Consider the following 23162-nt stretch of genomic DNA (forward strand, 5'->3'; position numbering starts at 1 on the left):
CATGGTAATGGATCCAGAGGGGTGGCAACTGGGGCTGCCAGTTAACCCTGCCCCTCCTAGCAGACTTGGTGGCACATTTCCATGACCATCACAACCCTTGGATTGAATAAATAGCTACAGTTAGGTAATTAAAAATAAAATATTATAGGAGCCAAATATAGGTTCACTGGAAAACTTTGCAAATTAGCTTTCTGGTATGCTTTGATAATGGAGTTACAAATCATATGATTAAATTCCTATCCTTTTGAATAAGATGCAGTGGATATACTAGAAAAATTTAGTACATATAAAAGGTAAACATAGCTAGTTATTTTTTCACCCGAAAAGTTGACCCCAACTTGAAAGACAGTATCTAATAAAATGTTTCTGTGTTCTGCCCAGTGGTTTTATCTTCTTCTTGACTTTACTAAGGATTCAGGAGAGATACTTATTAAATTTATAGATAACAGTGCTAGGCTAGGATAAATGAATTGTTCTGCATTAAAAGTCAGTTGTACAGATACACAATTATCTAAGCTTGTTTGCGTGCAGGATATATAAGTAAGAGTTGGGAATTCTAGTTGACCATAAGCTCATTATAAATAGTCCGATATGACTCCCTAGAAATACTAATTTAATCTTATACTACAATAATCTGTGATTCAGATCAAAGGTAGTTGCATCATGCTCTGGAGTAGTAAGAGTATAGGTCCATTTCTGCCTCTCATATGTTAATAAGATATAAACTGGATGAGTGCCTGAGAGGCAGTTGGTTAAGCACCCAACACTTGGTTTCAGCTCAGGTCGTGACCTCAGGGTAATGAGATCCAACCAGGTCAGGCTCCATGCTCAGCGTGGAGTCTGCTTGAGGCTCTCTCTCTCCCTCTCCCACTCCCACTCATTTTCTCTCTTTCTCTCAAATAAATAAGTCTTCAAAAAAAAAAAAGGAAGAAGAAGATACAAACTAATGTGTGTCAGAAAAGCCCAAATAAAGTTAATAAAACAGGCTGACACTGAGCATTCTTATGGCAAAGAAGCCCTGTTGTAAATGCTTTATACATCTCAGTTAATCCTTACAACAATTCTATAAGGTAGATCCAATGTTATCCTCAGTTTACAGAAAAAACGGAGGCACTGAGAGGTTAAATAACTTGCTCAGGGTCATACAGATTCATAGCTGGTGAAGGGTTGTCTTGTGATTTGTGGTTGGACTGGGGGGTGTTTATTATGGAGACCAGATAGCTAAAGGAAAACACAAATGCTGTATTCAACTAGATTCAGAAATATATTTTTCAGTGTTTATTTTTTTTCTTTTATTTATTTATGATAGTCACAGAGAGAGAGAGAGGCAGAGACACAGGCAGAGGGAGAAGCAGGCTCCATGCACCGGGAGCCCGATGTGGGATTCGATCCCGGGTCTCCAGGATCGCGCCCTGGGCCGAAGGCAGGCGCCAAACTGCTACGCCACCCAGGGATCCCTATTTTTCAGTGTTTAAAAAAAAAAAATGCCTGGAAGGGAAGAATTGACTTGTTTTGGGTTGAATAGCCAAAGGGGAAAATAAAAAGCTGTTATCTCTCAGAATTGTTGAAGAGACTCCTCTCAAATCATGTTGTTTTACCACATAATCTTTAAACTAGTTCCTTATTGACTCCATTTCCTGAATGTAGGACTCCAGCCTTAATTTTTCTTGGTGGGCTAACATACCACATTTGGGCTAGGTATATGTACCAAATACATTAAGAGATAAGCTACCTTTTACATTGGCTCTGAGCTGTGACTTTTTAATGGTCTAAATGGACTTGGGTTCTTTAATCATACAGCTTGAGGAAATACGCTGAAGCTGCATAGTCCATCACTGAAATAAATGTCTAGACTAAGCTAAAAGCTAAATGTTGTATAGAAAAAATAATATGGATTTTATTTTAATATGTCTTATATAGTCAAGAAATAAAAATAATACACTGAAGTTTTCCCTTTTAGGATGTGGTATTTGTGATCTCTTGATATTTCTTCATTTTGTTATCATTACTTATTTAGTGTTAGAAATTAATTTTAAATTGATGTATGTGCATTTCTCCAACATTTATTATACCATGCAGTAGCCATAAATAAAGCAACTTGTATAAATTAGATACAATCTTTTTTCTATAGAGCACTATGGCTTATTTTATCTTTATGTTATTCTTGGAAGTTAGGGGCAGTAACCATTGGCAAAACCAAAACTACAACTCAGCAGTTCTTAATTCCCAGCCTGATGTGCTTTGTCTAAGTTACAATAAGTGCTTATTGCTTTGTAATATTTAATAAACTTTTCCAAAAATAGAAATATAAAATAAGAAAAATAAAGATAAAAATGTTGTCTTGATCATTTAACTCTCAGAAATAAATTTATTGTAAAAATAATTTGGAGAGTACAGAAGAGAAAAAAGATGATTATTGGCAATTTCCAAAGACCACCATTATTAACATCTCAGAATAATTTTCATTCTTCCTTGTATGTGTACTTGTTTACATTACGCGCATAAGCAGAGAAATGGTTTATTAGTATAAACTCAGTTTTTGCTATTCTTAATAGTAATAATATGAAAACTCTAGCCCTGACATTCCCTCCTAACCCTTGCTAGTCCCTAGTCTTATAGCCTAAAACAATGTGCATTTCTCAGTGAAAGGCAGTCATATCACTTGTAAACTTTTTTATTTTCTGTTTGCATTACAGTACTGTCCATGCTTCCATCATTGAGAGAGGCCTTAATGCAACAACTCAATTCTGAGAGCCTAACAGCTCTGCTAAAAAACAGGTAAATGCAAGTTAACATGATTTTTTGTTTATACAGGGCACTTAAATTTATAGAATGAATTGAAATATTGTTCAAATATCTTTGTTTCCTTATTTTTCTTTCTAATTGATGCTTGTAATATAGAGAGTCATTTAGAAAATATATTTAGTGACTCTGTCCCTGAATTCATTCTGTTTTATCTATTTATTTTTGCTCTACCTTGATGCACAAAGTATTTAGGTCAACAATATGTGTATTCTGGTTTACATATAAATAGATCTTAATTCACTTTGACCTTTTTCAGAAATTTAATTATTGAGTGCTCATGGAATGTGTTCCTGAACCAGATATTTTTTTTAAAGATTTTATTTATTTATTCATGATAGACAGAGAGACAGAGAGAGGCAGAGACACAGGCAGAGGGAGAAGCAGGTTCCATGCCGGGAGCCCGACACGGGACTTGATCCCAGGACTCCAGGATCACACCCTGAGCAAAAGGCAGGAGCCAAACCGCTGAGCCACCCAGGGATCCCCTGAACCAGATATTTTAAAAATATGTTAAATATTGTGCTTCTTGAAGAGTACAGTATAAGAGGTAAAGCATGTGCACATATATTTTGAATAAGTAAGGCATATGAACTTACATTTTATATTATTAATGAAATGAAGTGCAAATATAACATGAGCATAAATAATGATAACTACCATGACAGTTCACTGAGCACAAAGCACTTTCACACATAGGACCTTATATATGGAGTATAGTGTGTGTTGGGGTGTTGTAATTTAGTGTGATGCTGTGTTCATTTGAGAAGACTTCCAGAAGAAAATGGCTTCTTATTTTAATGAACAAGATAAAGGGAAATGGTTTCATTAAATAAATTTTAATCATTGTAGCCATACTGAAATACTCACTTTCCTTGTAATAATCTTCCAATAGCCAGGGAGAAGAAAGTACTATTTCTGGAGTGTCTCTCTGTGCTGAGCCCAGTGCTAGATATATTATATATATGCTCCTGTTTGATTTTCACAATATCTTTGTGAAGCAGATATTATCATCTCTATTTCGCAGAGAGGAATTTACTACTCAGATTAAATAACGAGCTAGAAAATTTCCTTAAAAGCATTTTCTGTATTCAGAGAATACCTCCCAAAATAACAATGGATTTGTTTACTTGGAATTTTTAAATCTTATTAAAATACAATGCTAGAAATAAGGGGTTTCCCAATAAATTTTATCATTTGTAGAGGATGATGCATTTTCACCACTAAACTTTACAAAGTTTAGTTTATAAATTAGTTCATAGAATTATATGCAGAAGAAACATATAAGCAGACTTATCTTGGTCAGATAAATGCTTAATTACTACCTGTATGTATGTACATAAGTAAGGAGTAAAGAAATATGTACCTGGGTCATCTGGGTGGCTCAGTCATTAAGCCTCTGACTCTTGATTTTGACTCAGGTCTTGATTTCAAGATGGTGAGATGGAACTCTGCATGGGGTCTCCACTGGCAGCAAGGAGTCAGCTTCTCTCCCTCTCTCTCTCTGTCCCTCCCCTCACTTGCACACATATGCGTGCACTCTCACTCTCAAATAAATCTTTTTAAAAAAAGAAATATGTACATAAGAAATAGGTAAAGAACAAATAGATTTTAATTGTCTTAAGTTTTAGTCTTATTAGGGAGGTAAGACAAATGAAATAAGTGAATAGCACTTTTTTAAAAGCAACATAATAACAGGCACAGTAGATATAGTAGCATTCTTCCTTCTTGGTGACTGTTTCCTGCAAAGTCCTATGTTGCCTATGTTTTGGAGGATTGGAGATAATTAAGATCTCTTTCCCTTTAAAACTTTGTCACCCAAAGAAGGGAGTATATGACATAAATTATCATAACTCGAGACATATTGTGTTTAGTCTCTGGTAAAAAGTGAAAGCAAAATGTGGGCAGAAAATATGGGAGGTTCAAGAGGAAAAGGATTTATTTTGATGGATAACCCTGGACAGCTTTCAAGAAGAGGTGTCATTCCTCTTTTCTTAGTACACAAAATTTAAATTCTTGAATTTATTATGATAGGCAATAGTTTTCCTTATTTACTGTTTCCTTTTTAAGTATCTCAATGTTATTTTTTCTTGACTTTTTTTTTTCTTGACTTTCTTTTGATTTAAAATTCTGTTTGCAGTTTGGGGGGGAAAATATCCATTTCAAAAATATTTGCATAAAGAATGGCTTGAGCCCTTTACAAAGTGTGTTTAAATGAGGCCTCTAGGATTTAAGTATCTTGCAGGATTTATGCCATCTTGACATCTTGAACCTCTTGTCATCTAGGAAGGGGATAACTGAAGCTCTAGAGTCAGTTCAGTGGCAAAGAAAGATAAGAAGCTAGTAATATCCCACAATTGTAATGGTAACTCAACTTTTTATTAAAATATAAATTTATGGGGATCCCTGGGTGGCTCAGCGGTTTGGCGCCTGCCTTTGGCCCAGGGCACGATCCTGGAGTCCTGGGATCAAGTCCCACGTCGGGCTCCCAGCGTGGGGCCTGTTCTCCCTCCTCCTGTCTCTGCTTCTCTCTCTGTGTGTGTCTATCATGAATAAATAAATCTTTAAAAATATATATGTATAAATTTATATCCAAATATGATAATAAATATGGGTTTGTAGTTTGTATATCCTTGTGGTTTTTCATTTCATTTTCCTTCTAATTTATTTTTATTGTATTTTACAAGAAAGTATCAGTCTGTGACAGATTGGAAATAAAGAAAAAGAAAATTGGTCCTTCCATGTTGGTGGTTTGAAAAGCACTGAACTTCATTTACATGGTACATTCACACAGTGGAGCACTACGCCATGGTTAAAACAAAACAAAAAACAAAAACAAAAAGATGGCTATTATCTGTAATTTCTATGGAATGATCTCCAAGATATATAGTCATATATATCTATATATCTATATCTATATATAAAAGGTAAAGAAAAATGTGTATAGTATGCTACCATTTATCTAAGGGGGCAGATATGAATATATACTTATTTACTTATATAAGGCAAAACAGTGGTAAGTTAAAGTAAAATTTTTTAATAGTCAACTATGAAGAAGAGAGAGAATAAAGAGGAATAGGAACAGACTTTGAATATACTATGCTGTGTAAGTTTGACTTTGGAACCATGTAAATATTTTACGTATTTATAAAACTATAATTAGTGTTTACAAAGAAAGATCTAAAGAGATGGAAAAATAAATCACATTAACATAAATGTGTAGTTAGGTGTTAGAACTGCAAAGATAGAAAGTATTCTAGGTGCAAAATCCTTAAAACTGGTCAGTATTGCTATTGCTATTCTGAGACTGTTGTTCATAGAGGGAAGGATAAAGGAAATTAGTAATTACAGTCATTTCACAGATTGCTAGTGTGGGCAAAAAGAAATACAGATATGAGATCAAGGAGATGAAGTTAAAAACTTTGTGGTTTGAACACACACAATTAGCGTAGTCTCCCAAAAGGGCTTAGAAACAGTGACCTATCCAGTAACAATTAAAATCCTTAATTGAAGATTGCAGTCACAGACTACCATTTTCTGCTACAAGGAAGCAAGACTCTTGGAGAAAGGAGGATTTCAGATCTATAGCAAGAATTGAACAGAATGAACCCAAGGGGTGCCTGGTGGCTCAGTTGGTTAAGTGTCCAACTCTTTTTTTTTTCTTTTTTAAAGATTTTATTTATTTATTCATGGAGACAGAAAGAGAAAGAGGCAGAGACACAGGCAGAGGGAGAAGCAGGGAGCCCAACATGGGACTCAATCCCAGGACTCCAGGATCACACCCTGGGCAGAAGGCAGGCGCCAAACTGCTGAGCCACCCAGGGATCCCCTGTCCAACTCTTGAGTTTGGCTCAGGTTGTGATCTCAGGGTTGTGAGATCTAGATCTGCAAAGGGCCCCACACTCAGTGGGGTGTCTGCTTGAAATTCTCTCCCTCTCCCCCTGTTCCTTCCTCTTCCCCTCATCATGTACTCTCTCTCTCTCTCTAAAATCAATGAATCTTAAAGGAAAAAAAAGATGAACCCAGAACAACTTTCCTTGTCAGTAAGCAAGGAATCTATTAAAAACTAATAAGATAATGTCAAAAGGATTGAGGAACCAACCTGAATGTACCCCCAATGTCAAAGATGGGCAATTTGAACATCAATAAGTAACTACAGTGAACTGAAACACCAAATATATATTTAAGTTATGTTGGTAATGATACTTTAAAACAAAAAATACTTTATTATTTACCTTTGAAGGATTACTGACATGCTTCCTTATTTGTGAAATGGTAAATGAGAGAAAGAAACAAATGTTTTTCTTAATTTACATTATGCATATGCTGTGAAGGAGGATAAAGACCAGAAGGATATATACCAATACACTAGTTAAAATGGTTGTATTTCTTTTTAATAATTTTATTTATTTACTTAAGAGAAAAAGAAAAACACAGGAGCAGAGGGAGAGGGAGAAGCACACTCGCCTCTGAGCAGGGAGCCTAACAGGGCTCAATCCCAAGACCTCAAAGTCATGACCTGAGCCAAAGGCTTAGCCACCTAGGCACCCCGTGAAAATAATTGTTATCATTGGTTACCGAAATGAAAGGGTTTTTTTGTTTTTTGTTTTGTTTTGTTTTGTTTTTTACTATATTTTGTGGGCTTAGTTTTTGTAGTTTTCCTGTAATAAAATATAATTAATTTTAGAGATATAACGTTCTAAGTTTTCTGTTAGATTACCTGATTGCTATTTTTATATTTTCTTCTTTAGGCCCTCAAACAAGTTGGAAATATGGGAGGATCTGAAGATAATAAGTAAGTCTACCTACTCTTTATGACAGCACATCCTTAAAATATTTATAAAGGGAAGTTTTTATTCTTTGTTGTGTAGATGACTTTTTTACCTCAAAAAATTATTGTCCGCATTAAATAATTCTCATAAAGCAAGTTGAACAATATCTAGTTATAGAAAGTATTCAGGAAATATTAGTGGTGGTAGTATTATTGCTCTTGTTATTGTTATGATGTATAAACTTGTCCTAGACTACATTTGCCCCCATTAAGTACTGGTATCTACAATATGCTTTTTTTTTTTTTTTTTGAGAGAGAGAAAGAGTGCACAAGGGGCAGGGAGGAGCAGAATAGACAGTGTATACAGAGTATATACATAAGTCTCAGAACTTTATACTACCAAGTATTCCTGCTTTGCCTATTTAAAATTAAATTAAACCTTTATAGTACCCTGTATTTCAGCCACCCTTATATAATATCAAAGACTTCTACATCCCCATTTCTTCCCTCCCACTCATTCTTTGACACCCTATAGCCTGGCTTTTACTTCTGTCTCTACCCAAACATATCTCACAAGCACCACTAGTAACTTCTCTGTTACTAAATCCACTGGATATTTTCCTCCTTCTAGACCTCTTGGCAATATTCAGCACCTTTACTTTCTCTTGTTTTGAATGCTCTGTCCTAGTCTCTGGGTGCCCCCCATCTATACCTTTCACCAACCCTGAAATGGGTTCAGCCTCCTTTACCTGCCATTGCAAGCTGGAGTTCTTCCATGTTCAGCCCTCTACTCTTAACTCTCAACTAGCTCCCTGGACAGCTCAAAGTTCTGTGGTTGCAAATCTCAGTGTTTCCCAGTCCTTTCTTACTCTTCTTCCCAAGCTTATAATATATAACCCTTTATTCAGTATATTGATTATTGATTTTACTGATTATTGTTTCAATTAAGAGATCATACCTAATTTACATTAAACAAATAGTAAGGTGATAGACTATGGATATTTTGAATTGATATTATTTGTACTTGAAATAGTTATAACTGTACTTTTTAAAGGCATCTTGAAAAAAATAACCATAGGGATAGTTTGTAATTTTACATATTTGTTATAATAATAGTACCAAATGGTTTCCTTTTCTCTGTGAAGGTTTCACAAGAAGTATCGTAGCAGTATACAGTACTTGTATGCTGGTGGTTCTTTTGCGAGTTCAGCTAAACATAATTGGTGGATATATTTACCTGGATAATGCGGCAGTTGGCAAAAATGGCACTGTAAGTTTCACAGATTACTATAGATATTGCCCTTTTCTTTAAGATTTAACTGAATTTAACTGAATATCACTTATCCTGGTTATTTCTATAAAATAAATATCTTTATATTTCATGTGATTGTAAATTTCTAACATTATTTTTCATATTTTGAAACTAGACTTTTTGTAATGTTCAGGAATATTACTTTTCCAATCATTTGAGGTCCTGAAAAATCATAGCAAAAGTTATACTGAAGATATATTTATTTACCAATTATATTAGGTGATTTAACCTTATTCCTATTTTGTACAGACAGTTCTTGCTCCCCCAGATGTCCAGCAGCAATATTTATCAAGTATCCAGCACCTCCTTGGAGATGGTAAGATTCTTATTTGTAACCTGGAAAATAATTTTAATTTGTTCATTTGTATTATTGAGGGATTCAAAAAGTGAACAAGGCTTTTATATTTGTTTTTCCTTGAATAGGCCTGACAGAATTGATCACGGTCATTAAACAAGCTGTGCAGAAAATTTTAGGAAGGTAAGGCATTTTGCTTAAACTTTTCTGACTTCCTGATTCTAGTGAATAAAAGAAAAATTAAAATTGTTCTGGTGAAGCTGGTAATTTAACAAATGGTGGTTTGTAAAACTCTGTGTAACCTAATACAGACACAGCCCTCAGATTATAAATCCATTTTCTGCATTAGTGCTAGCTTTTTGATACTAAAGGAAAAGGTTTAATGTTTCATTGTTTATTGATTGACTTCCAAACAAACCATAAATATTTGGGTCATGAGATAAAAGACCTACTTTAAAATCTACCTCTGAGCCTTTTATCTTCCATTTATACTAGTAGTATCTATAATTACAGTGGGAATTTTCTTGTGAAATCTACTGCAAGATTTGTGTGGCTCTGTAATAATGACACTTAACTGATGGCTGATTTCTTAATTTACTCTAGTGATTTTAGTCAGCAGTTTAGGTTTGACTGATTCTCAAAGAGTAATCTGTTAAGAAGAGAGTGTGTATGGAATGTGTTGTATAATTTCAATTTATCCTGATTCCTTTTTCTCTGCTTCTAGCGTTTCTCTTAAACATTCTTTGTCACTCTTGGACTTGGAGCAAAAACTAAAAGAAATCAGAAATCTAGTTGAGCAGCACAAGTCTTCTTCTTGGATTAATAAAGATGAATCCAAATCTTTATTATGCCATTATATGATGCCAGATGAAGAAACTCCATTAGCAGTTCAGGTGATTAATTCATAACCATTTAACCAAACCAGCTATTCTATATTTAAAAAAAATTTTTTTACTATCTCTTGAAATTTAGATTTCTGAGGCTCTTGAAAGGTAAGTGATTAAAAGGCCTTTATTCAAATGACTTAAATAAAACATTAATTTAGAAAACAAACCAATTATGACTAATCTGAGGGATTCAAAAAGTGAACAAGGCTTAGAAACTACTTAGAAACATAATTTTAGATATTCAGCAAGTTTTTATTGAGTATTAGTTATGAGATAGACATTGTGATGTATGATTCACATACAAAATGAATATTTACATTATACTTGGGGAAATTCAGGAGACATATTCCATTCATGTGGCTAAACTATATTTATATGCGATCCAGCAGCAAAAGATAGAGCTGATAGCTGGGGCAAGATCACGAAGAGCTTTATATGCCAAGATAAAGGTAAAGAGTCTGAACTTCAATTTATAGACAAAGATAAATTTTAACCCAGCCAGTACCACAATTACAGAATCTGCTTTTTAAAATATATCATGTTGACAGTATCAAAATGGACTAATGAAATTCTGATCATACAGTTGAGAAACAAAGGCCTAATCTAACAGTTATCAACTATGGTGTTGCTGCATAGTGGTATTTCGTAGGCAGTTGTGATTTAAATTAGTCATTGATTAAGAATAAGAAAAATGTTGGGGCACCTGGCTAGCTCAGTCAGTGGAACATGCAGCTCTTGATCTCAGGGTCATGAGTTTGAACAGTAAGAGTATTAAAAAAAAAACTTTCTGGAATAATAAAACAGTTTCCAAATTTTAAAATTCAATAGTGGAACTAAAAGAGAAAATGATTCAAAAGAGCAGGTGAGGAAAGGAATGACAGCCACATCCTACCTGATGAATTAGACCCTGAAACTTTAGATTGAAAGGACATAGAGAGCCCCAGACTTGATGAAAAAAGACATACAAATTTTGACAAAATGTCTTACCAAAAGAAAGAAAAATCCCAGCCCTCTAGAACCTCAAAGGACTATCTTTTTCTTTGTAAATATATTCTATAAATGTGTTCAAGAGGGGCAAAATAAACAAGGATCTTACAAAGTAATATCTTACTTTGACTCATTATTTTTTAGTATGGTTGACACGCAATATTACATTAGTTTCACATGTTAAACATAGTGATTCCACAAACTTCTATATTATGCTGTATTCACCACAACTATCATCTGTCCCCCTACATCTCTATTATAATATCGTTGATTGTATTTCCTGCTGTGCTTTTTATTCTCATGACTTATTTATTCCATAACTGGAAACCTTTATCTTCCACTCCCTGTCACCCATTTTGCCCAGTCCCTCACTGCCCTCCCCCTGCAACCACCAGTTTGTTCTCTAGATTTATAGGTCTGATTCTACTTTTTGTTTGTTTAATTTTTTTGTGTTCCACATATGAGGGAAATCTTATGGTACTTTTGTTTTAGTCTGACTTATTTCACCTAGCATAATAGCCTCATGTCCATCTATGTTGTCTTAAATGGTACAGTCTTATCATTTTTTATGGCTGTGTAATATTCCGTGTGTGTGTGTGTGTGTGTGTGTGTGTGTGTGTAGAAATATTGTATGAGCCAATAATTCTATTATTGGGTATTTACTCAAAGAAAACAACACTAATTTTATGTGTGCATTACTGTTTATCGCAACATTATAATAACTAAGATTCCGATTCATGTTTTAGATAGTACTTACCTATACATATGAACTTTTATAGTTGTCTTGAGTTTAAAAAACTCATTTCTTGATTGTTAATAGAACATAGACCTGTAGATTTCCTGAACTCTTGAGGTTTTAATACAATTAGTTTCATCAAAACTCTACTAATATTTGAAACCCTAAAGTATGGCATTTTAATTTCACAGGCTTGTGGGCTTTCTCCTAGAGATGTTACCACTATTAAACTACTTAATGAAACTAGAGACATGTTGGAAAGGTATGTATACTACATGTAATGGAAAACGTGTTATATTTTGAATGTACTTATGACTGTGTTTTAGCTTTTTTTAAACAACATATGCAACATAGTATGTTGTTAAAATTACATTTTAAATTTTTCCCCCATCTTTAGGTAGGTTATCTATCTTTGTTCCTTCTTTTATTAAGGTGATGAGAGAAATGGGTTTTTTTCAAGATGCCAGTGCCTTCCTTAAGCCATCTCCTTAGCTTAGAGCTTCTGAAATACTAGTTAAGGGACTAGAAGATAATTAGCAATTATATTTTGAAGAAAGCTCTCAGGGGTGGTCCTGATACACCCAGTGTGTTACTAAATGTTTAACAACTAGCTCTGTAAAACAAACAAACAAACCAGAAACTGAAATTGTAGCTGCAGCAGTTCTGACTACCAACTTGAAATCCCTTGATACTGACTTGAGGACTCCAGGAGAAATGTACTTTTGAGCCAGAGGTAGCCAGCTCCAACTAATCCTCACATATACCACGTGTACACATATGCTGATGTGTGTACACTCCTCCCCTCCCCACACAGACACTCAGTTTTGAGATCTACCCCCACTAATCCTCTCAGGATAGACTATACTATTCCAAAAACTTTGATAAAAATTTTACATCTTCCCTAAATTGAGAATTATTGTTTTAAGTCACCCAGAAGACAGCCAGGGTGTTAAAAATGGAGAAAGCACCAGATGTTGCATTACAAGACCTAGATTCAAGGTTGGCTTTCCTGTTTATTAGCTGTTCAATATTAGTTGAGCCACTTAACCTCTTAGAGGTAGTTTTATCATTGTAGAATTTGAGTAGTAATACCAGTCTTACCCACTTTATCTTATGTGGTTAAAACATCAAAGTTTCTTTTATCCTAAAGATGATTTAGGACCTTTTTCTCTAGTTGTGTTTTCTGAGGAAATTATATCCTCTGCTTATAAGATATTTTCATGATCATGATGAAAATCAGCAACTTTTTAAGGTTAACTCAGCTACTGAATCTACTATCTGAATTCATCAAGTTCTGGTCTCTTAAAAAAAAAAAAAAATTTCTGGTCTCTTGACTTTCTACAATAGCCATCTCCACATTATTTCTTACTCGGATTTCTACCAAATCACTCCATGAAATTCCAGAACAAGTCCTCAGTGATCCCTTCCCAAATCCAGTCAACCTATAATGTTCATCTTACTTGGCCTTTCTCTTGATAATTATCACTGGTTGATCAAGCCTTTCTTAAAATTCTTTTCTCATGTGGCTTCCATGACAATGTAATCTCCTGATTTCTCTCCTCATTCTCAGATTATTTCCTCTTAGCTTCCTCTATGCCCATCTCTCTTGTAAATATTAGTTTTCTAAGGTATTTGTTCTTCATCCTCATCTGTCCCAAGCAATTTCATATTTACCCATTGCTTTAAACACTGTATACTAATAATTCCCAAATTCATAGCCCACTGCTCCCATGAGTTATTCTGGTTTGAGAGTTCTACATGTCAAAGATCAAATTAATCTGTTCAGTTAGGCATTTTCTAACTTAATAGCACATATATATTATTTTTTATATCAAAACCATTTTGGGACACCTGGTGGCTTAGCAAGTTAAGTATCTAACTCTTGATCTCAGCTCAGTTCTCAATTGTAGGGTTGTGAGTTCAGGCCCCACATTGGCCTCCATGCTGGGCACGGAACCTACTTAAAAAAAAGTTTTTTGTGAGATACTCACATGGTAAAACTAAAAGAGCTTGAACTTAAAGACCTAAAAAGGCCTGGGTTCAAATTCTAGCTCTCTCATTTACTAATTACATAGCTTTGGGCAATTTCTTCATCCCTAAGTATCCAGTTTCTCATCTGTACATGATAATAAAATTTTCTATCTCACTGGGGTATCATGACAGAGATATAAAGCAAACCAATATTTGTGACTATGAAACAATTCCTCTTAAGAGTTTCCTGAAGAGAAGTAATACTGTTATTGATATTTTTTAAAACACATTGTACAAAGTGCTGAATAATATAAGAACATCTCACAAAATGGGTGAAAACTTTCATTGTTTTATGCTAAATAATAACTCACTTTATATGCTTAATTTTTAAAGATTAACTCCTTGATATATTCTTACAGTGTTTCAGGCTATAAAAAGTAGGTTGTGACTGGAAATGTTGGTGGCTGTCAAAGATAACAACATAGTTACTGAGTTTATTTCCTTTTCCATTGAAAATCTAAAAAGTAATTTATCCTTCTTATTTTGTATAGTCCAGATTTTAGTACAGTTTTGAATACATGTTTAAACCGAGGTTTTAGCAGACTGCTAGACAATATGGCAGAGTTCTTTCGACCTACTGAACAGGACCTCCAACATAGCAACTCCATGAGTAGGTAAGATGACAAAAAATGTTATGAGTCTAATGAATAGTCTAATAAAAGAGTTTTGGATGTGTTTATTTGTTCCAGGTAATAAAAAATTCTTACTGGATAAATTTGATCATTTATCAACAAATTAAATTCCCTTAAACCAATGACTCTAGAAGCTCCTTCTGGATTCAATATTAAAAATTTTATTTCTTCCCAAAATTTTGCCACTATATGGAAATAAGTTGTGAAAACTACCTTTCAGTAAGCCAAATTCTAGTTCTTGGAACTTTTTTTTTTAATTCTTTAGAAAATAAAACTGAAAATGTATTTAAATACTATAAATCATAATTGGCCCACATAATTCAGTAGTTTGGTCATTATAATAGCCAACCATTCTTGTTATAATTTTCCGTTTCATGAATTATCTCCTACTTCTACAACTACATAGTGTATTCATTTTTAGCTCTTGCTGTAGGAATGGAAGTATTTAGTTAGTGCAATTAGTAATTTTAATCACAATTATTTCTAAGTCATACATTCATACTACTAAAATGTATCATATTGTTTTATTATATCCTTTTCTCAACATGAATATTTTGGATCTCCTGTTCGAATTTATACTCTTTAAATAGCCGTTTTGTAGTTTTTTATATTAAACTCAGAAAATAGGGACATCTGGTGGCTAAGTGGTTGTAGGGACATCTGGTGGCTAAGTGGTTGAGCATCTGCCTTCGGCTCAGGTTGTGATCCCAGGGTCCTGGGATCAAACCCCGCATTGGTCTCCCTACACAGAGCCTGCTTCTCCCTATGCATGTGTCTCTGCCTCTCTCTGTCTCTCATGAATAAATAAATATTTTTAAATAAATAAATAAACTCAGAAAATAAGTACTAAACCAATGTTAACTGACTATAAACTAGTCCATTAAAATGAAGAGAAACAGTAAGTGATATGCAGTATGTGTGTATATATATATATATATATATATATATCCAACTTAATTTTTAAATAACATAGGACAAGAAATTAGTCAATTCTCTGGAACCCTTTATTGTCTAAAAAAGAATAATTTGCAATTAACATTGAGGATTTGGAATGCTTAGAGTGATAACATTTATTTTCTGAAACAATTTAAATATTACCTTAAAGTCTGTTATTAGGAGTTCTTTAAGTTATACAAAAATAAATTTCATCTCAGTCCTGGGACCAGCCCCACCTTGGGCTCTGCTCGATGCAGGGAGCCTGCTTAGATTCTCTCCCTCTGTCCCTCCCTCCACTTGTACACTCTGTCTCTCAAATAAATAGAGAAATAAAGTCTAAAAAAAAAAAAAAAATTCATACCCTTTGACCCAGTACTTCTGTGTTAAAACAAAGAAATATTTAAGGAAAATTAGGCAAAATATTTAAGGAAAATTAGGCAAAAACTTGCCCAATTCCAGGGAATTGTAACAGCTGGAGGATGAATTAGCTTTCTAATCATTAAAAAATAGATTAAAACTTTAGAAGAATTTTTAATAAGATGGAAAAATGTTCATAACATAATAAAAATATAAAATATTGCTGAGGAGTTATAATCTTGGTTTTAAAAAATGCACAAAAAAGTACAGATATGTATAAAAATTACTGGAAGAAATTATGTCAGTTATAGTTGTCATATCTAGGTGGTAGAATTATATGTGATTTTTATTTTCTTAATACATTTCTGTAAATATTCTTCAGTGACTATATTGCATTATAATTAAAATGTTAAGTTCCCACAAGGTAATTTCAGAAAATAATTATTACTTTGATGGTTTTTCAGTCTTTCCAGTGTCAGCCTGCCATTAGCTAAGATTATTCCAATAGTAAATGGACAGATCCATTCAGTTTGCAGTGAAACACCTAGTCATTTTGTTCAGGTAAGAAGAAAGCTTGGAGGTATTATTAAAAACATTGTATCTTTGGTTGTGGTTATTATTTGTTGGACATAAAATTATATTTCTCTCCTGTGACATTTGTTCAAAGAAACCAAAAACTTAAAATCACATGTAGAGTGTGGTAGGATGCCCCATGAAAGCAAGCTTGTATCATAGCAAGTTTATGAGGTTGGGAATACCTCTCTCTGAATTATGATCCAACACCAGTTAGACTTGCAGTTTTAGTCCATATACATTCTAGTGGTCAGTTGAACTTAGCGTGTTAATGTTTTGCATTAAACTGTTGGTAATAACATTGAGCTGTGAGACCAGTGGCCCACTTCCACAAAATTTTTGAGGATACCAAAAAAAATTTTTGTGAAGAAGTAAAGCATTTCAGTATTAATAAATATGACTATTAATAGTGTACCAATAATCTGCTCATGAAAAGCTGCATAAGCAGTACTACCTATAACTCCATCCTCTCTTAGAAGAGCATTTTGGAATGCATTGAGTAAGACTGATGCTATTGAAATAGTCACTTTGGTTCCACATAGTTTTTATCCTGAGTCACTTGCAAACTTGGCTTAAAGACTAAAACTTGTATTAGAAGTAAAAAATTGTGGGGTGCCTGAGTAGCTCAATCAGTTAAGCCTCCAACTCTTAATCTCAGCTCAGGTCTTGATCTCAAGGTAATGAATTCAAGCCTTGTGTTGGGCTCCACGCAGGGTGTGTTACTACTTAAAAGGAAAAAAAAAAAAGTAAAAACTTGTTTGCAGTACACCCCAATTCCAAACTACTGAAGTAATGGACAGTGAGTAGACTCTAAGGCCTAAGTGTCAGGATGCCATCTTCTCAGTTCCCTGTGTCTCAGACAAGTTAGGTTATCTTCCTGTACCTTCTCCTTGGGAATGTGAAAGGCACTGAGACTACAGATTGTATTACTTACTTTTTGTGTATGGTGTCAAAAGTTTGTTCTTTACATTCTTATTTCCGTCACTGTTCTCTCCAGTCTCTTGTGTCATCTTTCTCATGTTGTGACAGGCATTCGTATTGCAGAAAGAAGAGTGAAAAGGACTGATCTCATTTCACTTAATTTTAAGCTCAATTTTTTAAAATTAAAAACCTAGTTTAAATTTTTTAATTTCTTGTTAATTTGATCTTCACGTGTATATTGGTGTGAGAAAAAAAGGTGGTAACTTCTGGCATTTAAACCTTAACTTTACCTTTCTCCACTTTCATAAAAGCCTCTGGCTTCATCATTAAGGCTGTTCATCTTGGCAACAAGTATGAAATCCAACCAAGGATGATTGATACACCACCAGCAGCCTTAATACTTAAGTAATTCATGTACTACATTAATTAAAATCTTTTTAAGTGATTATTAAAAGATTTCAATCTAATAAAAAACACCATTGTTTAGTTTTTGGATGTGACGGAATGTAGATTAAACATACATACTACACTACTAATTGACAAGATTCTCACCAGTTTTTTTGACCATAATTTCTATGAGTTAAAATGCCACTCTTCAGAGAATTTTACTATGAATTTATTGAGAGCAAGACTTGCCTAAAGCTCATTTGCGTTTTCTGATACTCAGGAGACAACATAAAGAACAGATTCACTTACTGTTCGATGCTCACAGGAGCATTCAAATGCTTCTGTGTCATGGATCTTTTCACAATCTGGTGAAGCCTATGAACCCCTTCTCAGAATAATGTCTATAAATGCATATTACAAAATAACATAGGTTTTAAAGAAAACCAATTACGTACAGTTTTCAAAATGTTTTTTAAAATCAAATTTATGAAGCAGTATTGCTTTTTTGTTCATATATTAAATAACAAGATGTAATGGCAGTTCATGCAACTTCTACAACTATCATACATGAAAATATAGGATTTCTATTGAGGACAAATTGATAGGCCATGCTACTACTATCACAGTTGGTCTTTCATAATTGAAAGGAATACTAGTTCTTAGTTAAAGATAATGAAAATTAAAATGTGATTTTTTTTTATTTTTACATTCATAAATCTCTTAAGAACCCTTGTTCTAAAGTGTCTATATGTGGTTTATGTATGTATATGCAACAATATGTGACATGCTATATTTATCCTATGTTAGATCTTCTAAAAAAAAGTAATATACCTCACAACCACGTTATGTCAGCTTCTAGCAAAAGTGCCTTGACATCTGTATCTTTAGTACTGTAATCATTTATTCAACATAGTGTATCTAACTTGGCACACAGAAGAGTCCTTTGAAGACTGTTTTGGGTCTTCCACTCAAAGTCACATGTGAATACTTATACTCACCATCCTTCACATAAGAACCTAAATAATAAGCATGTCCTAGAATTTATTGTGAGGAAAAAATACTCCTTTCATGAAATGATTTTTTTAACTCAGTGCCATAAAACAGGACTAAATTCATTGCTCAAATTGCAGAAGTGGATTCAAATTATCTATATTTCTTACGTACTGTAATGTTTTACTGTCATCTTTGCTAGGATCTGTTGATGATGGAGCAAGTGAAAGACTTTGCTGCTAATGTGTATGAAGCTTTTAGTACTCCTCAGCAACTGGAGAAGTGATTTCTTTTCCTTCAAGAAAAACTACAGTGGAATTCACTTTTAAAAATACACTGAATAAATCAACTATATATAGGGTAATGATTTGTTACCAAAATGCCTAATAAAAAATATATTCTTAATCAAAGTCTTCATTTCATAATAAAATAGATTTATTTGGCATCTTAATATATTTTTTTAAAGTCACCAACAGACTAGTTTTTGTGGTCATATCTGAGGGTACACAGTGTAGATATTTGTTACTCCTTGGACATTAGTTCTAAACTGACTAAAAACTAGTGTACTTTTTTTTTAATGGAATACGAAATGTAGTATACATTGACATTAATACTGAGGAGAAATCTGGGGGTGGAGTTTAGAAAATGTACTATGTAATCATAAAGTTCACTGGACAGCAGTATACATGAGGGAATCAGACTTTTCTCCAGTTACTCTTCAAAGGTATAAATCATTTATCTTAAATAAACCTGATGAAGGACTTTTCTTTTTATGGAAATCGGTGAATTTAACAACAATGATCAGTAATTTTTTTACTATTGTTAACAATCCTTAGAAAATTAGTTATTTAGAGGCTAAAGTGCTGATGCTGTTTACTCAACAGCTATTATTATCTACATAGTTTCATTAATTTGTATGTAAATAATTTTAATAACTTTGTATTGATTTTGAGCACAGTAAATATCTTACTGCAATAAAAATATTTTAGTAAAATATTGTTTTGTTGAGTTAATACCTTACAGCTGTTAATTTATTTGTGTCATAGCATTTTTTTGCTGTTATTTTAGGAGAATATGCTAGTTTTCAAGTTTTAACTGGTAATATGATTGATGCTTTAACTTTTTTGTTTAGAAAAAATAAATAGCATTTCTTTCTGAAAAATAATTCATAGCCTCTAGTTAAATCTATATTCTGTATTTATAAGGATAATTAGGGCAGAAATAAATGGATCATCAGTATATTAGATACATTTTCAGTAATATAAGAATATTTTCAGTGACATCACTTTATGCTCCTCCAATATAACATATAGCTAGGTAGTAGAAGGTACAGAATGAATTGTGAAGTCTCTTCTAAGGCCAGGCAAGGCCCAAAGTCAACTGCTAGGGAGTCTATGTCTACAATGTTTAAAAAAAGAAAAGAAAAAACAAATGTAAAAGTGGTGAGGGAGAGCAAATGCTTCTTTTCAAAATTTGACAGAATATAGTGATACTATTTTCTAATAGGGTTACAGAAAAACTGCATTTCTGGAAAATTAGTGAATGTGTATGTAATAGGGCATGCATCTCTTCCAGCAGTATTAACCCAGGATTTCATCCAAGGAATATTTGAGACTGAACAGGTGTGGCCTTATAAAAGGAGCAAAATCTGGTCAGCTGAAAATTTTCACCTGGAGTCCTCTACACTGTGGAGTTGTGGCAAGTGAAGAGGTGACAAGGTAAAAACCACATGTATTTGAAGCTAATTGGTCTTAGACATTACAAATTTGTCTTCAACTAATACAGTAAGAGCCCTCTTATCTGGGACCCTTAGTTGTTAGGCTAATCCACAAGGTCACTTAAAGCAGGGAATCACACACAAAAAACTTATTCGTAGAGGTCCCTGGGTGGCTCAGTGAGTTAAGCATCTGCCTTCGGCTCTGATTATGATCCCAGGTCCTGAGATCAAGCCCCAAATTGGGCTCCCTGCTCAGTGGGGAGTCAGCTTCTCCATCTGCCCTTCCCCCTGCTGATGTGCTCGCTCCAGCACTCTCTCTCAAACAAAATCTTAAGAAAAAAACTTAGATATTTTAACTTAAAGAATGTTTATTTGTCAAATATTTACTGTAAGGCCCAGGTCTTTTCTTTTTAATATTGGTTCTGCTTATAGGTATCCTCTAATTGTACAAATCACATACATTGCTTTACATTATATAGTTGTGAGCCAAGGATACAGAATTCTTGTAGATTTTTGCTATATTTTCCTCCAGTCTTTTAGAACTGTTTTGCCCATAGTTAGTTAACACCTTTAAATTTTTTAAAAAGGCAACACACTTTTTTTTTAAGATTTTATTTTTAAGTAATCTCCACCCAACATGGGGCTGGAACTCACAACCCCAAGATCAAGAGTCACATGTTCCACCAACAGCTAGCCAGGCTCCCTTAAAAGAGCAACACAGTTTTATCTACTCTTTCCAAAGTTCAGCTTGATTTTTGCAGAAACTACAACTCTTCAAACTCATGTCATCAGTTTGTATAATCATGATAAAAAGTTCAACTGGCATAGTCCGTTTATTTGGTAACTGTTTTAGTTTCCTAGAGCCGCTATACCAAATTATCACTAATTGAGTGACTTAAAAAAACAGAAATTTATCCTCTCAGCATTCTTGTACTTGGAAGTCCAAAATCAAGGTGTCAGCTGGAATATGCTCCCTCTGAAGGCTCTAGAGAAGATTGTTCAATTCTTTCTTGACTCTCCCAGCTTTTCGTGGCCCAAGTGTCCCTTGGCTTATAGCACAAACTCCAGTCCCTGCCTCAGTACAGGGCCTTCTCTGTGTGTCTGTGTTTTTTTTCTCTTACAAGGATACTTTCATTGAGGACCCACCTATGTACAGCATGGTCTTAGCTCAACACTTGAATTACATTTGCAAAGACAGCATTTGCAAGTAAGAGCACATTCTTGGCTTCCTGGTGGACATGAATTGTTGGGGAATACCATTCAACCCACCATAGTAACAAATTCAATTCAGCTTGGTAGACATATATTGCAGCAAGTAGAAATTGAAGGGAAGGGTGTGCCAGATAGAAATCTATTGCCTGAAAGCATGTAGCTTGCCCTAGGCATCAATCAGTATGTTTTTCCAAGCAGATAGAAAGCTTCAGTTAACCCAGTAAATTGGTTGAACAGAGATTATTTAAAACTGCTTCAACTTTTCTCTTTCAAACTTGTATAAATGTGTATGTCACTGTATGTATAAAAATTTGATAAGAGTATGTATTTGCTTGAAGATAGGAAGATTCTATATAACTAGGTCTTTCAGAAGCTTACAAAATTGAAATGAACAGAAGGCAAAACATCTGTCTTGTATTCTGTTGTCCCAATTCATATTTAGTTGAAGAGCCTGACCTTTTAGATAATTATGTTGTTTGCTACAGTACTAATAAGAAAATGAGAATCTTATTAAAGTGATACCCATATCTAAAATATCAGTGTCTAGATTATTCAGTCCAATAATCTAGTTTGGTTTGCTTTCAGCATTTCTCTAGTCATTAAAGGAAAATCAGAAGTTACTGAAATTCAAATTCAAATCAAGCCATTTTGTACCTACTTAATAACTCTGAGAAAAGGATTGATGGGAGGATATAAACTATTGGCTTAAAATAGGTAATGAGAGATCTGATTTTTATTTTATTTTTTTTTATTTATTTTTTTTAGAGATCTGATTTTTAATTATCCTTACTATAATTCTTGTTCTCATATCACGTATTTTTTCATATAGTTGGGTTAAATGCTGAACTGTATTTTGTCATTTATCTCCCTCATAGCTGCTAAATAACTCCCTTTTTTTGTTTTTTATTAGTTTAGTGTTTGGGATCATATAAGTCTGTCCGAGTTGGATTTCTAATAAAATTTTAATTGGGATTCAGAACTATGTAAAATACCTTGGCATGGTTTCAAAAATTTGGTAATTTTAGAAACTTCAACAATGAGTAATTTTTTTTTTAATTTTCAATGTTAGCATGTTTTAGGAAATAAATATGTACTTTTCATTCTCTATTTGAAGCATTTTTTTGGAAAAGTGAGATGTCTGCATTTGATTAATGTGACAAAATAGAACCTGCAGTACTTCAAATAAAGACCTGGCCAATTAAACATCTTTTGTTGAGGAGAGCGAGTTCTATAATCAGTATTCCTTTAAATTTACATCAAAATCAATATTATTTTTACTTCATTATTTTGCTTCATTCTTAGATTTGAGTAGAATTCCTAATTTTCAATTAGGTTTTCAAATTCAATTTGCTTGAAGGCACATATAGGAAACATATTTATTAACTTAAATTGGAGCTCAAATTAGCTCACCTACAAAAATTGGCCTATACCTCCAATCCCACACTCCAATCACTCCCCCTCCAAAACCCTGAAAGAATATATTACTAAAATATTAATAGTCATGATCTAAACAATGGCTTTAGCATTTCTAAAATGCTTTGAGCATCTTTGTATGTTTTAAAATACCTACAGTAAAAATACATCAGATTTATGACCAAGAGGGGAAAAAAAGCAAT

At 33.6% G+C, this 23162-nt stretch overlaps 1 protein-coding gene across 5 annotated transcripts in view; it reads left to right on the forward strand.

The window, feature by feature from the left end:
- Nucleotides 1-23162, forward strand: part of PEX3 (peroxisomal biogenesis factor 3) — a 36116-nt gene that overhangs the window by 10624 nt on the left and 2330 nt on the right. For 2 of the 5 annotated variants that reach the window (XM_025422455.3, XM_049113323.1), the window contains exons 3-12: nt 2697-2778; nt 7554-7597; nt 8719-8843; nt 9135-9201; nt 9309-9363; nt 9905-10073; nt 11982-12052; nt 14313-14435; nt 16211-16307; nt 18820-19027. In XM_025422455.3, coding sequence (XP_025278240.1) covers nt 2697-2778; nt 7554-7597; nt 8719-8843; nt 9135-9201; nt 9309-9363; nt 9905-10073; nt 11982-12052; nt 14313-14435; nt 16211-16307; nt 18820-18903 — 917 coding nt within the window. In that variant the 3' untranslated portion in view covers nt 18904-19027. Of the gene's footprint in view, nt 1-2696; nt 2779-7553; nt 7598-8718; nt 8844-9134; nt 9202-9308; nt 9364-9904; nt 10074-11981; nt 12053-14312; nt 14436-16210; nt 16308-18819; nt 19028-20192; nt 20336-22131; nt 22261-23162 lie in introns of those variants that run through there. The other 3 variants (XR_007412436.1, XR_007412432.1, XR_007412434.1) reach the window with 3 other exon arrangements.

This window comes from Canis lupus, chromosome 1 (genome assembly GCF_003254725.2).
Source record: "Canis lupus dingo isolate Sandy chromosome 1, ASM325472v2, whole genome shotgun sequence".
Classification (NCBI taxonomy): Eukaryota; Metazoa; Chordata; class Mammalia; order Carnivora; family Canidae; genus Canis; species Canis lupus.